Source organism: Corythoichthys intestinalis, chromosome 12, assembly GCF_030265065.1.
Source record: "Corythoichthys intestinalis isolate RoL2023-P3 chromosome 12, ASM3026506v1, whole genome shotgun sequence".
Taxonomy (NCBI): Eukaryota; Metazoa; Chordata; class Actinopteri; order Syngnathiformes; family Syngnathidae; genus Corythoichthys; species Corythoichthys intestinalis.
The window spans coordinates 49,067,861-49,082,420 of NC_080406.1; the positions used below are offsets into that span (position 1 = coordinate 49,067,861).

At 37.8% G+C, this 14,560-nt stretch overlaps 1 protein-coding gene and 1 long non-coding RNA gene across 36 annotated transcripts in view; one reads left to right on the top strand and one right to left on the bottom strand.

The window, feature by feature from the left end:
* Window positions 1–2,525: 2,525 nt before the first annotated feature.
* The window catches only part of clasp1a (cytoplasmic linker associated protein 1a), a 119,528-nt gene continuing 107,493 nt past the window's right edge, over window positions 2,526–14,560 (bottom strand). For 18 of the 35 annotated variants that reach the window (XM_057853061.1, XM_057853054.1, XM_057853048.1 and 15 more), the window contains one exon: window positions 2,527–6,226. In XM_057853061.1, the coding sequence (XP_057709044.1) occupies window positions 6,140–6,226 (87 nt within the window). In that variant the 3' untranslated portion in view covers window positions 2,527–6,139. Of the gene's footprint in view, window positions 6,227–14,560 lie in introns of all 35 variants that reach the window. The other 17 variants (XM_057853069.1, XM_057853067.1, XM_057853064.1 and 14 more) reach the window with 3 other exon arrangements.
* On the top strand, window positions 7,736–10,398 carry LOC130927319 (uncharacterized). Its single transcript, XR_009066391.1, has 3 exons — window positions 7,736–8,032; window positions 9,389–9,440; window positions 9,756–10,398. It is a non-coding gene; the product is annotated as an uncharacterized LOC130927319 (long non-coding RNA).

Genomic DNA, 14,560 nt, shown 5'->3' on the forward strand with positions numbered 1-14,560 from the left:
GGTTTGGATATTAATGGCTATATTTTGAGTTATTTTGAGAGGAAAATAAATTAACTATTATATAAGCTGCACACAGACTACTTTTCATTGTGTCAATGTGTCATTTAGTCTGTGTTGTCCCATGAAAAGATACTTAAATATCTGCAGAAATGTGAGGGGCGCACATGCACTTGTTTTTGTGATACACTGTACGACCATTTACATTTACAAACCAGGTCCTGGAACAAATTAAATTCATACGTAATGGTACTCCTGTATTTTGTTGTTCCTTTAGGAGATAAACACGCCAACGTCTTAGACAACACAGATCTCCATGTAGAAATTATTTTCAAAAAAAAAAAAATAATAATAAATATACACATCGGGCTAAATGTTCCTAGACAATGCAATGCTTTAAGAATTTTCCTGAAAGCAAAGACATTTTGGAATTTGTTAAACCGGTCTGCGTCATCATTACAAGTACATACATTAGTGTAGTGGCGCGGCGCTGGTGATTCACAATTTTGTAAAGAAAATTGCGTTTTTACTAACAACCAGAACCTAGAATAACATGGTTTCTCTTGGCGCAGACATGCGCTAGGTAGATTTAAGTGGCATATTAAAATTGAGTCCAATGTGTGAATTGAGTCATAAAGCATTGATGGTTGTTTTTTGTTTTTTTTTTAAAGTCCTTCTTAATAATACTTACAGAAGCTGTATTGCACTGATGTTAAGGACTTAGCAGGTGCTAGCTGCTCCAAGGTAGAACCAGACCAAAATGATATATAATAGGCTAGTAGCCTATTAGGCTCTTATCAGTTGAAATAGTTCAAGCGGATCTGAGAATGATGTGGTCACCATCACCCAACTTTTTTTCCTTGGTTATCAGAACCCCCCCGCATGGTGTCAACCGGAAATACAACTAGCTAATAATAGCACCAACATATTCATAGTTAGTGTTGGCGTTTAATGTATTTCTTGTTGTTGTTCGTGCTTCTTCTGTCTCTCTCTCCCTCTTTACTTCTGTTCCCCCATAACCCCTTCCTGTTCGCTGCTTTTGCCTAATAAACAAGGTACGTTGAATGATCACAATGGAAGTATGTCATTCTGACATGTGATACATTAAAACTTCAGATCAATCAGACACTCAAATCTCCATTCTCCGTGTCATGCAGCTGTTCCTGAACTGCTTTGAGTTTTTATTATTTGAAGCCATGTAGCCTACAATTTTTATTGTTCTCTTGGTTCATTATCCGTCATGTCCATTTATTGGGACTTCACAATTACAATTTTGCTTAAGCTTGTAAGATCAAATTTGGGGGCAAGTGTACCTTGTGAAATGATGACTATCTTTATTATTTGTTTTGAGGGGGCCATGACGTATTTCTCGCCCCCAGCCCAGCTCGGATTTGTTCCGTTCCTGTAAACTATGGATGGATGGACTCCAATAAAATTTCTGGCGGCGAATAAGGACATCTAGTGGCAGAGAGGAACATTACAGAATGGTTAGAGCAGGCTGCTTGGTGCATTTACCTTTTCAATTTGTGCCCTACAGAACACACCTTTTGATTGTCTAATTAACAAGTACAAATGGTCTTGTATCAAGAGTTTGGTGACTTGAGGCATTTTTTTTTTCTTGGGGGGTATGTGGAGGGGGGGATAGGGTTAAAGGGGGGGGTTAGGAAAGATGAGACAAGGCTTTTTACGATTCCAATTTAACAGAACACAACATTGGATTTACAGTAAAATAAACTATTGAAGCAGACTTGGAGCTATACGTGACTGAATAACCGCACATGTTGAGCATATATAAAATATTGCATATTGCATAAGAAAAGGATGTGCACAGCTGACCTTTTTCCCCCAATATGAGATTCATTAGTTTTTAGAATTTTGTAATGAGCAATTACTACCATAGTAAATAGGGCTACGCCATCCAGACATTTCAAAAGTTGACACTATGTACTAAAGCAAATGACTTTTTTGTAATTAATTAAAAAAATATTATTAATTATTATATTTTTTATTATATTTTCTGTTAATAAACATTTATATACAGTACAGTACACATATTTTTTTAATGAATGACAACCAATAAATTAAATGCATGAAAACATTAACATTTGAATGTAACGTTTCAGCATTTATGTTGCTGTTTGCCGAGTTAATCTCTAAATGCTTGTGTACACCAATTCCATGTAAGCTTCAAACCAAGACGAGGAACACCTCACATCATTTTGGTGATTGTAATGCTTGTCATGTATAGCCAGCGCAGCAAATTATGCGCTAGTACTTGGAAGTAAATGCCTATGAAGACTACACAAGTAAGCTGGTGTGGGTGGGGAGTTCAACACATAAAGTGCTGGCCAAAAGTATTGGCACCCCTGCAATTCTGTCAGTTAATGCTCAGTTTCTTGCAGAAAATGATTGCAATTACAAATGCTTTGGTGGTGATATTTTCATTTATTTTGTTTGAAATGAAAAAAATACAAAAGAGAATGAAAAAAAAAAAATAATTACAAATCATTAAAATTTTACACAAAACTCCAAAAATGGGCCCGACAAAAGTATTGGTACCCTCAGCCTAATACTTGGTAGCACAACCTTTAGACAAAATAACTGCGAACAACCGCTTCCGGTATCCATCAGTGAGTTTCTTACAATGCTCTACTGCAATTTTAGACCATTCTTCTTTGGCCAACTGCTCCATTTTTGAAGGGTGACTTCTCCAAACTGCCATTTTCAGATCTCTCCACAGGTGTTCTATGGGATTACAGTCTGGACTCATTGTTGGCAATTTTAGAAGTCTCCAGTGCTTTCTTTCAAACCATTTTCTAGTGCTTTCTGAAGTGTGTTTTGGGCCATGGTCCTGCTGGAAGATCCATGATCTCCTAGGGAGACCCAACTTTCTCACACTGTGCCCTACATTATCCTGCAAAACTTGTTGGTAGTCTTCAGACTTCATAATGCCATGCACACGGTCAAGCAGTCCAGTGTCAGAGGCAGCAAAGCAACCCCTAAACATCAGGGAACCTCCGCTATGTTTGACTGCGGTGACCATGTTCTTTTCTTTGAAGGCCTTGTTTTTTCCTGTAAATTCTATGTTGATACCTTTTCCCAAAAAGCTCTACTTTTGTCTCATCTGACCAGAGAACATTCTTCCAAAACGTTTTTAGCTTTCTCAGGCAAGTTTTGGCAAACTCCAGCCTTGCTTTTTTATGTCTCTGGGTCAGAAGTGGGGTCTTCCTAGGTATCCTACCATAGAGTGCTTTTTTCATTCAGACGCCGATGGATAGTACGGCTTGACACTGTTGTACCATCTGACGGCAGGACAGCTTGAACTTGTTTGGATATTAGTCAAGGTTCTTTATCCACCATCCGCACAATCTTTCGTCGAAATCTCTCGTCAATTTTTCTTTTCCGTCCACATCTAGGGACGTTAGCCTCAGTGCTAACTGCAACTGCGCACGGTAGACACAGGCACATTCAGGTTTTTGGAGCTGGACTTGTAGCCTTGAGATTGCCTATGCTTCCTCACAATTTTGCTTCTCAAGTCCTCAGACAGTTCTTTGGTCTTCTTTCTTTTCTCCATGCCAAATGTGGTACACACAAGGACAAAGGACAGAGGTTAAGTCAACTTTAATCCATTTTAACTGCCTGCAAGTGTGATTTAGTTATTGCCACTACCTGTTATGTGCCACAGGTAAGTAACAGGTGCTGTTAATTACACAAATTACAGAAGCATCACATGATTTTTTTAAAGGGTGCCAATGCTTTTGTCTGGCCCATTTTTGGAGTTTTGTGTAAAATCATAATCATTTAATTTTTTCCCCCATTCTATTTTGTGTTTTTTCATTGCAAGCAAAATAAATGAAGATATTACTACCAAAGCATTTGTGCATTTGTAATTGCAATCCTTTTCTGGGAGAAATTGAGCATGATCTGACAGAATTGCAGGGGTGCCACTACTTTTGGCCAGCACTGTACAGTAAAAACATGTATGCAAGTTTACCATTGTGAAATAAACTTCCAGAGAATTTCCAGATCAACAAATCTGTTTATTACTTGAGCAAACAATTTTTATTGTTGCCGGTCTTTCATGGGTGGCCGTTAACCAAAACCTTTTTCCTATACACTTTATCATAAGGAAATAGAATAAAATAATATTAAGTGAAATAAATATAAGGTTACATTTTGCGTGGCAAAATAATACAAGAATTAACCATTTGCATGTAATACTGCTATATGTGTAAGGACAGAGCTAGATGACTTCCCCTACACGATGTACAAATTTGAAGACTCCCCATTTGACTTAAACATCAGCATTGCAATATTCTTAAACTATATGGGGCTACATGTCAGTTTCAGTACCTGAAATCTAATATGATGTACTAAAACAAAGAGAAAACTGAATTATATACATTCAATGACTTAAATCTGAAGAATGGGCCTGTTTACGTGGGATTCAGTGAAATCACCTGTCAAGTAGCGTGGCTTTGTACAGCAGCTGATTTTCAAATTCGAAACAGTAATACTCTCGAATAATAAAAAGTGAATTGTATACTAAATAATCACATTAAACCAACGAAAAGCAATCAACTTTCCAAACATTTAAAGCTGTTTCATTCGCACTGACACCTTCAATTCGATGCTAAAATTATAACTTGTCCAAACAGTGTGTCCACCAAATGCTGCAACAAACACTACAACAGTAGGTGCCCTATACTTAAGTACTGAGTAAGAGAATGTTACAAGTGCACTTGAACAGCCAAAAACCTGGGCCCGTCACACAGCACAAAAGACAACGTGCTGCAAGTTAAATGCAGGCTAACGTGCAAAAGATTGACATAGGCAACTTACGTTTTGCAAAAATGTTGCAAAGCAGAGATCTAAAAGTCATATATACAAACTAACTTGTTGTGAGTTTTTCAAATTATCGTTGAGGTTGTGATTACATACAGGAGGATACAGTGTTTGCATGGTCACAAGGGCACGCCCCCCCAACACATTCACAGTTTTCGTATGCCGATAGTTTACAGTTTTGTACATGCCAGTCCCTTGCAGCAGTCACGGTAAAGAAACCTTACTGTAAGCATTATATTTACATGGCTACAGTGTCAGTTTGTTGGTCTCTCTCAACTATAAACTAGAAAAGACATTTGCAATATTTACAAAACTTAAAAATATCTTGTCACTCTAGTTACTGCAGTTCTATGGTTGCCTCGCAAATATTTCCATCTTAATACAAGCATCACTTGATACATAGGGAAGATTCAATTAAATTGAATAAAGGGCATATGCAGATTCATTGCAGGTATCCTGAAGTTAATTCCAATACCTTTGAAAGAAAAAAAATATTTAACATAAAATTTTAGGACCTCACTACCATTTAAAGTTGTCGCGTACATTCCGAGAACGCCACCTTACACATCCTTGATCGTAATACGGGCAGTGGCCGAGAGGGCTAAATAATGTTGTTAAAGAGTTCCATTTCCAACAGTCTCAACATAATCTGTTTCTAAGATTTGCACATTTTTAACACAGTTTAAATCTGGCTAAAATTGCAGGCAAACGTTCAGCTGCAAAGCCACGGGGTCACCTGATGAGCCTATCAGATGTGGTTGACTCCATGTGTCGAGGAATGGCTGTGATTTTCGAGATCAGCAGGAAGGAAGAGAAATAATCCACTCGGCAGTTGGCAATTTATGGCTACTGTTTGGTGCCAAAGCTTGAATACTACAAAAAAAAAAAAAAATACTTGCAGTAAATACTTTTCAAGGGCCTTGATTTCACTTCAATCACGACACCCTAGATTGAAAATAATCAATACAGGCTTCTCTGTGCTTCAAATTACTTGAAATACTAAATATTACCTGAAATCCCAATACGAACTACAATACAGTACTTATGCTGTTATGTTAATTTGCTTTAGTTTAATTGTTTTATTTTGGTAAGACCCACGAAGGTGGAAATAGGTCCTCGCTTTATCCACACTACTTTCCAAAATTGTCAGAAAAAGAATTGTGGGTGGAGGAGAATAAAATAGGACAATTGATTGCAAGAATACAGCAGTAAAAACAAGAGATTTAAACAAGAGTGAAAAAGCAGTTGGGACCACCAGAATATTAATGATGACGTTCTTCAGCAAAAAGTCCCTCCATTAACTGTGACAGGAGACATCAGAGGAGCTGCTGCTATTGCTGTTTGTCGTCTGAGCCCGCTTAATGTACAGATTTAGTAATTTCATCTGAAAACAAACAAGAACACAACACATTTATGCATGGTTAACATGTTTCATTCGTACGATGCCCATTATGGTTTGACAACGTTTTGCATATTTGTTGATATTTTATGTCATTCAAATTTGACCAATATAGTACACATAGTCTCCGGGGTACAACGTACTTGACTAACATGATTTCAACTTTAAAGACGTCTTGTCCGGCATTTTGTCTCCAGATTTTTTTTTTAAGTCGCATAAACAGTACCTTATTGTACCTCAAAGTATCTTTTTTTTTATATATAATTTTTTAATGTAATATGTCGTGTTATGTCCTCACTAAACGTGAAGTTGTTCATCTTGAGTCTTGACTGACAGCAAACAAGGCAATTGTGGCTTTTGAAGCTTTATACTTCCTTCACTTTTGACAATTTGTAAAGCTGTCACACACCTACACTACTGTTCAAAGGTTTGGGGTCACCCAGACCGTTTTGTGTTTTCCTTCAAAAGTCACACTTTTATTTTTCAAATGAGTTGCAAAATGAATAGAAAATATAGTCAAGACATTGACAAGGTTGGAAATAAGGATTTTTATTTGAAAGAATCATTATCAAAGAATGCTCTCTTTGCAACAATTACAGCTTTGCAGACCAATGACATACTAGCTGTTAATTTGTTGAGGTAATCTGGAGAAACTTCACTCCATGCTTCCAGAAGCACCTCCCACAAGTTGGATTGGCTTGATGCTTCTTGCGTACCATACGGTCAAGCTGCTCCCACAACAGCTCAATGGGTTTGAGATCTGTTGACGGTGTTGGCCACTCCATTACAGATAGAATACCATCTGCCTGCTTCTTTCCTAAATAGTCCTTGTATAATTTAGAGGTGTGTTTTGGGTTATTGTCATGTTGTAGGATGAAATTGACTCCAATCGAGCGTTGTCCACAGGGTATGGCATGGCGTTTGCGCAATGGAGTGATAGCCTTCCTGATTCAAAATCCCGTTGACCTTGTACAAATCTCCCACTTTATCAGCACCAAAGCAACTCCAGACCATCACATTACCTTCACCATGGGTGACAGATGACATCAGGCACTCTTCCAGCTTCTTTTCAGTTGTTCTGCATCTCACAAATGTTCTTCGATCCAAAGTCCAAACACCTCAAACTATTATTCGTCTGTCCATAACACTTTTTTCCAATCTTCCTCCGTCCAATGTCTGTGTTCTTTTGCCCGTATTATTAGTTTCCTTTTATCAGCCTGTCTAAGATATGGCTTTTTTTGCCCGTATTAATAGTTTCCTTTTATCAGCCTGTCTAAGATATGGCTTTTTTTTCCCCACACTGCTTTGAAAGCCAGCATCCCGGAGTCGTCTCGTCACTGTCGACACTGACACTGGCGTTTTACGGGTACTATTTAATGACGCTGCTAGATGAGCACCTGCGAGGCATCTATTTCTCAAACTAGAGACTCTTATGTACTTGTCTTCTTGCTTGGTTGTGGAGTGGGGCCTCCGCTTCTCTGTCTACTCTACACTGTAAATGCTAACATTCAAATTAATTAAATTTGATAAGTGAACTAAACTCAGTTTTCATCAACCTGTTGTGAACACTACTTTTAAATAAGTAAGTAGTAATTTGGGGTTGGAGAACTTGCTTAACTTGATATATCCCAGTTAAGTCAAATTAGAAAAAATAATTTATCGTACCCAGTGTCCTTTGCGCGTTCTATCAGACATGCGCAGATCTGCCCTGCCTACTTTCGCGCTCTTTCCAACACCTTTCTCATTTATTTTCGCCATTGTGGGTTTATTTGTCCTCAGCACACTGATTTGGTAAGTAAATATTTTACTCTTTTGTAAACCGTCTATTTGTCTTGTTGTAGTGTAGTAGCCTGTGTGCTGCCAGGGAGGAAAAGTGTCAATTACATCAAATATCACCGCTAGCAAGCATGCTATATGACCGTGACAGTAACCTCATAATTTTCAGAAACAAATGTAGACTACAGTTTATGGTAGACTACCATTTATGCCGGCGTTTTGAATTCTTGGTGATTAAGTTGACAGACGGGGCTCGTAACGTTTTTTAGGCGATGGGAGAGGTTTTTAAAACCGATTTAAAACAGTTACCGAGCGGTTTTAAGTTAGCTGGACCGAGGGGAGGTTCGCTTCCTGTGTTACCGAGCAGTTAAGTTAGCTAGACCGAGAGGAGGTTCGCTTCCTGTTTTCAAAATAAAAACAGTAATTCTATCGTTAGTGGGTGTTTTATTTTGTGAAAATAACAGGAAGTGCCTTAGTCATTACGGCCAGCTTGTGTAGCGCCGAATTTCCACGTTGTGGATCTAAACGGCTACTTTCTCACGTAAAAATGTCAGAAATGTCGATAAAGTGATTTATTTACAGAGTTAGTGCTAGAATTAAGTCAGCTTCAGCCTGTCTATTTCGGCTCAGGTAAGAGCTAAATGCACACTCAGACTTTATGTACGCCAACGTAATCGGTTCTTGCGTTAGAGCAGTGGTCCCCAAACTACGGCCCGCGGGCCGTATCCGGCCCGCCTCCACATTTGGTCCGGCCTCCTGAACCCCCCCCCCCCCCCCCCCAAATAGTGTTATCTATTTCCTGGCTTTTTTTCTGTGAAGAACCCAAACAGGGTTATTTGGTTATTATCTCTTTAATTAATAGTGTTATTATTATTCATTATTATATGATATTATATCATATTATATTATGTTATTATTTTTATTTTATTTTGTTGCGTGAAGAATCCAGAAAGGGTAATTTAATTGTGGCTTTCTGAAAAACAATACATTTTTACATTTAGGCACTGCTGCAATCGTCACACTGTTTCTGTTACAAACTGACCCGGCCCCTCATCAGAGAAGGGAAAGTCATGTGGCCCTCACAGGAAAAAGTTTGGGGACCCCTGCTTTAGAGTGTTTGTCATCTGCACTTCCATTTGCTTTTCTTCATGTGCAGTGCTCCCCCTCCATGTTTGATCAAACTGCACTGATAATTTGAAATTGTTTTAAAATGCATTAATCGCAAAAACGGAGGACTAGATCACATTTCAGAGTGCAGAGATCACAGTCGATGCTATAACAACCTGGTGTGTTGAAGGTTGGTCATTTATGTGCCTATATTTTGAAATTGTTGCCTTAATTTTGTGTTCTTTTTCACCGTCCCCCAATCAGGCTGAAGCAAATGGTCAGAAGTCCACACATACCTCAGTCTCTGCAATTACAGGTATGTCTCATACACTGATCAATGAATTATTTAATATTTGTATTTGTTGGGTTGGGATAACAAACATGCATTAATGTTTTTACAGATGGATTAAGAAATTAATTGTACATCTCAATTTGAATGTTAAAAAAATAATCAATTACATTAATTTAAAAATAACTAATTATTACACAGTTTGTGAATATTAAACTAATTCATTGCAGATTTTAATTTGTGATTAAAAATAATTGGACATTTTAATTTGTAACTGTTAAGAAAAAATGTAACTTTTTTTTCTAACAAGTTCTCAATGCTGAAATTATTATGTCTTTTCAGGTCAACCAGAGCAGTATTCTCTAATGCAGTGGACTTGTAAGTACTGCACATTTTCTGCTGGAAAGAGAGGCTACTTGCTTAAGCATTACCGCTTAAAACATGGATACCACACTCGGACATCCCTACTCCCCATGTCTTCATAAGGACTGCCTCTGCACATTTAAATCTTTTAATGCACTCAAAGTACACCTATCGACATGCCACTCTCAAAAAGATGCAGACAAAAGTGGAGAAACTGCATTTGACTGTCAGTTGTGCAACTTTGTGGAGCCTTGTTAAGAAGCAGACTTCTTTACCCATTTGCGAAGACATCTTAAGCTGAGGCAAATGGTTACTTGGATATATCAAGACTGTAACTTTCAGAGCACTGTTTATTCTACCTTCACTGCACACAAAAGCAGAAATGTGAAATGAGTTTGAACCATAGTATGGGTAGGACATTTGTGTCTAAATCATTCAATCCCAATAAAAGTTGCTTCAATCAAAAAAAATATTTTTAATGAAAGAAAAAGAACCTCTTGCTAAAATGTTTTTTTGAAAATATATATTTTTTGAAATATATATATTTTTTTATTGACGTGTCACTTTTTTTGCAAAGCATGAAGTTTTAAACTTTTTTTTTTTTAAAGTGGAAAAAGTTTTTGAAGGCACTTTTTTTCGATTGAATCATTTTGACACAAAGATACGATTTCAACGCTACTTCCGACATGTTTGAGTGGCAGGTGACTACGCCAATGGCATAAAAGCATGCAGCAAGAATAATGGCCACCAGAGCTCCATCGAGCCATCGGACTCTGCTTGAGTCCAAGCCGAAAATAGGGCACCGGTACGTGGGTGTGAAATCGGCATCTCACCGGAGTGCCTGCGATGGTATGGTGCGCTGCTGCTTAATGTCATTCAACAAAGGGAACTTCACCCGCTGCCCTGACGTGATAGTTGGCAATCGTGGTCCAACCGCAGTGTCGCGACGCGCCGGTACGTGAGTGGCTGACGAGTGGCCCGACACTAGCCTGCCCAGTAAGCGAGTGGACTACCGGCGAGTCGCCGGCATCCGCGCCGGGAGCCCCCTTCGGGAGCCCCGTCGCTTCAGCTTTGAATGAGTGTTGTGTCACTCGTGGGCCGTCCACTCAACAGCCGGCCTCCGCGCCGGGGAGGGGGGGTGATATCGGGGTCCGCCAGTGTGCCGAGACAGGGCACCGTACCATCGCGGACACTCCGGTGAGATGCCGATGTCACACCCCCCTACCGGTGCCCTATTTTTGGCTTGGACTCGAGCAGAGTCCGATGGCTGGATGGAGCCCTGGTGGCCATTATTCTTGCTGCCTGCTTTTATGCCGTTGGCGTAATCACATGCCACTCAAACATGTCGGAAGTAGCGTTGAAGTTGTATCTTCGTGTCAAAATGATTCAACCGAAAAAAAGTGCCTTCAAAACTTTTTCCACTTCAGAAAAAAAAAAAAAGGCGTTTAAAACGTTTTGCTTTTCAAAAAAAGTGACACGTCAATAAAAAAATATATATTCAAATTTAAAAAAATTTTGCAAAAGATTTTTTTCTCTTTGATTAAAAATAGTTTTTTTGATTGAAGCAACTTTTATTGGGATTGAATGATTTGGACACAAATGTCCTCTACCCATAATATGGCTCAAACACAAAAAGGATTGCTTCGATCAAAGAAAACAGTTTCAATGAAAAATAAAGTGTTGAAATGTGAATTTCTGAGTCTCAAATATTTTTTCACATTCAAACCTTTTTTTCTACAATTGATTTTTTTAAAGTTACTTTTTCTTCGATTGAAAAAATATATATATCTACTAATGACATACTTTTGACTAGAAATTAGACTTTTTTTTAAGACGATAGAGCTTAATATGAAATTAGAATTTGAATAAAAATAAGACACATATTCTTGGTAAGATTTTAGGTTTCTGAGGTGTATAACTCCAGTACACATTTTGCATGTACTCTTCTGGTGATGTGAAAAAAACAAGGTATCTTGTTCACTGTTTCAGGTGTTAAAGTGAAATTTGAATTTGAACTGAGTTGTGTGTTTTAAAAAGAGTTCTGTATTTTTATATTTATTTTATCACTGCTGCACAGTTTAAACCATGGGGCAATGTTGATTGTAGTTCGTTGTGATCACTAATATTGTTGAAGAAATCAGAACTGTTAGCTTTACCAGAGCTCAAGCTCATGTTGTAATGGGCCATCAGGCAATGTCCCACAATACGAACTTTCAAACTCAGCTCAAGCAGTGGTTGAAAGCAAATCAGTCTTGCAATCACTGACTTTTAAGTTCTTAGTAACGTATTGTATTGTTGTTTTATTGTAATCTTTTGTTATTTCTTTCCTTTTTGTATCTTTGTGTCACCTGTTTAGGGACTACAGATGTAAATTAGCATATACTTGCTACAATCTGGCATATTTACATCTTTTTAGATGTTCATCAATGTGCACTGTCCCTATTAAATAAATAAATAAAAATAATGGGCAACTAGTTTGTTGCCATGTCTTCAATGCTAAGTTAATGTCCTGAAATTATGAAAATAGGATCTCTCCTGTTAGTCTTTGGAAATCACAGGATAGGAGTGAACATTGATGCAGTTCAGGTATTATTCAGTAATTTCTGTCGCAAAAGGTTATCTTAGGTACTTATACTGTACTTTGTATGAAGTGCAAAATGTTGGCAAAAGTGGGTTTATAATTAATCCACTGATTGTTCATTGATACTGAGAATTAACCAAACACTGTTCAGCCTGCCAGGAGCCAGTGTCTCCCATTAAATGCACTTTTGAGCATTTTAAAGTAAACTTTAATTCCACTGAGTTAATCCAATGAGTGTTCTCCATTTATTGTGTTTTGGGGGTCATTACTATTAGATAATGTTTTTTAATAAAATTAGTATGTGCAGTTGTAATTTCTATTGTGGAATTCTTTTAGGTCAAGAAAATTAAGTTGACCTGAATATGATGGATGAAATGGAAAAGATAATTAATACACAATTATCACTTGAATACTGCACTCAAAAAAAAAAAAAGTTACTACAATCCAATTATTTGAGTTAATTTGAGTATTGTACACTCAAAATAAGCAAGTTACTGTAATCCAGTTATTTAAGTTAGTTTGAGTACTGCCAACTCAAAATAAACAAGTGAATATAATCCAATTTTTTTAAGTTAATTTGAGTACTGCCAACTCACAATAAACAAGTGACTATAATCCAAAATTTTTAAGTTAATTTGAGTACTGCCAACTCAAAATAATTAAGTTAATCAAATCTAATTCATCTAAGTCAACATAAATTAAATTTTTTAAGGCAGCAAGTTTGCATATTTTTTTTTAGTAAAGTCAACTTATAATATTTTACAGTGTAGTTAGAACTTGTTTGTGCTGGTCTCTGAGGGGAGTGTTACACAGCGATAGGAAATCTTTAATTTCTTGGCAATTTCTCTTATGGAATAGTCTTCGTTTCTAAGAACAGATTGTCAAATTTCACGTGAAAGTTGTCTTTTTCTGGCCATTTTGAGAGTTTAATCAAACCCACAAAGGTGATGCTCCAGATACCCAACTAGCTCAAAGGAAGATCCGTTTTATAGCTTCTCTAACCACCTAAACTGTTTTGAGCTTTACCAACATAATTGCACAAGGTTTTCTAATCATCTATTATCCTTCTAAGGCAACTAGCAAGCACAGTGTACCATTAAAACGCTGGAGTGATGTTTGCTGAAAATGGGCCTCTTTACAAAACTACATAGATATTGCATTAAAACCGGACGTTTCCAGCTACAACAGTCATTTACCACATTTATAATGCATAGAGTGTTTTTCTGATTAGCTTAATGTTATTTCGATTGAAAAAAAACCTGTGCTTTCCTCTCAAAAAGGAGGACATTTCTAAGTGATCCAAAACTTTTGAACGGTAGTGTATGTACACTTTTGTTCAAAACGACACACATTTTAACAATAAAACACTTGACACAAAACAAATGGTGTTCAAACATCCATCTAGTCTGATCAATATGTAAACTTGGTAGATTAAATTAGCCTAATTCGCCCCAAAAAAGTCAGCTAGCTTAAATGCTACAAATGCTAACGTATTTACAATTCTCATAGAAAATCACTGACACATAACTCAACAAACTATAGCTCTAAACTTAATTACAAGTGCATAATCAAAGGCCCCTTTCACAAACATATCCTGGTAAATTCCCGTGTAAGGTGACGGGGATTTACTACTTCTACTTCACGCATGTAGAGATATCCCGGCAATGACGCGGGTTGGACACTTTCACAGGCTTGTCCCGTGTTGCCCACTGGCAATCTGTGTGGGGAGGGCTGCTGGCGCGATTTTATAACCCGGACATAATGTCATTTTTGGTCAGCATCGGCTATCACAATGTTGGTCAAATCCTGTTTTGTTCCAGAGGGAGCGTTCCCGACTTCGTAACTGCAGCCAATTCAAGCACATCAAGACCGTATTTTAGCCCGGGCGATTCAAGAGAAGGGTGCCGAGATATTAAATTGTTGGGTGCCATTCGGCACCTCTGCCGCCCTTGTTTTGAAATCCCCTACGTTGTGCTGGTCTTTGAGTGTATTTGTCTTGTTGTCATTTCGGCTCTCTGTCTACCGCTTAGGTTAGTATTGTTGAGCCCCGTCGACCTACTGTCACGGACCCATTGTGTTATTCCCCCTTTTCCGCGATTGCATCTATTTTTGTTTGTATTTACTAAACCCTTGAATGCATCCCACTGTTGTTTTTTGATTTGAGGTACAACCTTGCTTCCGCAGTTGCGGACCCTAACATCGG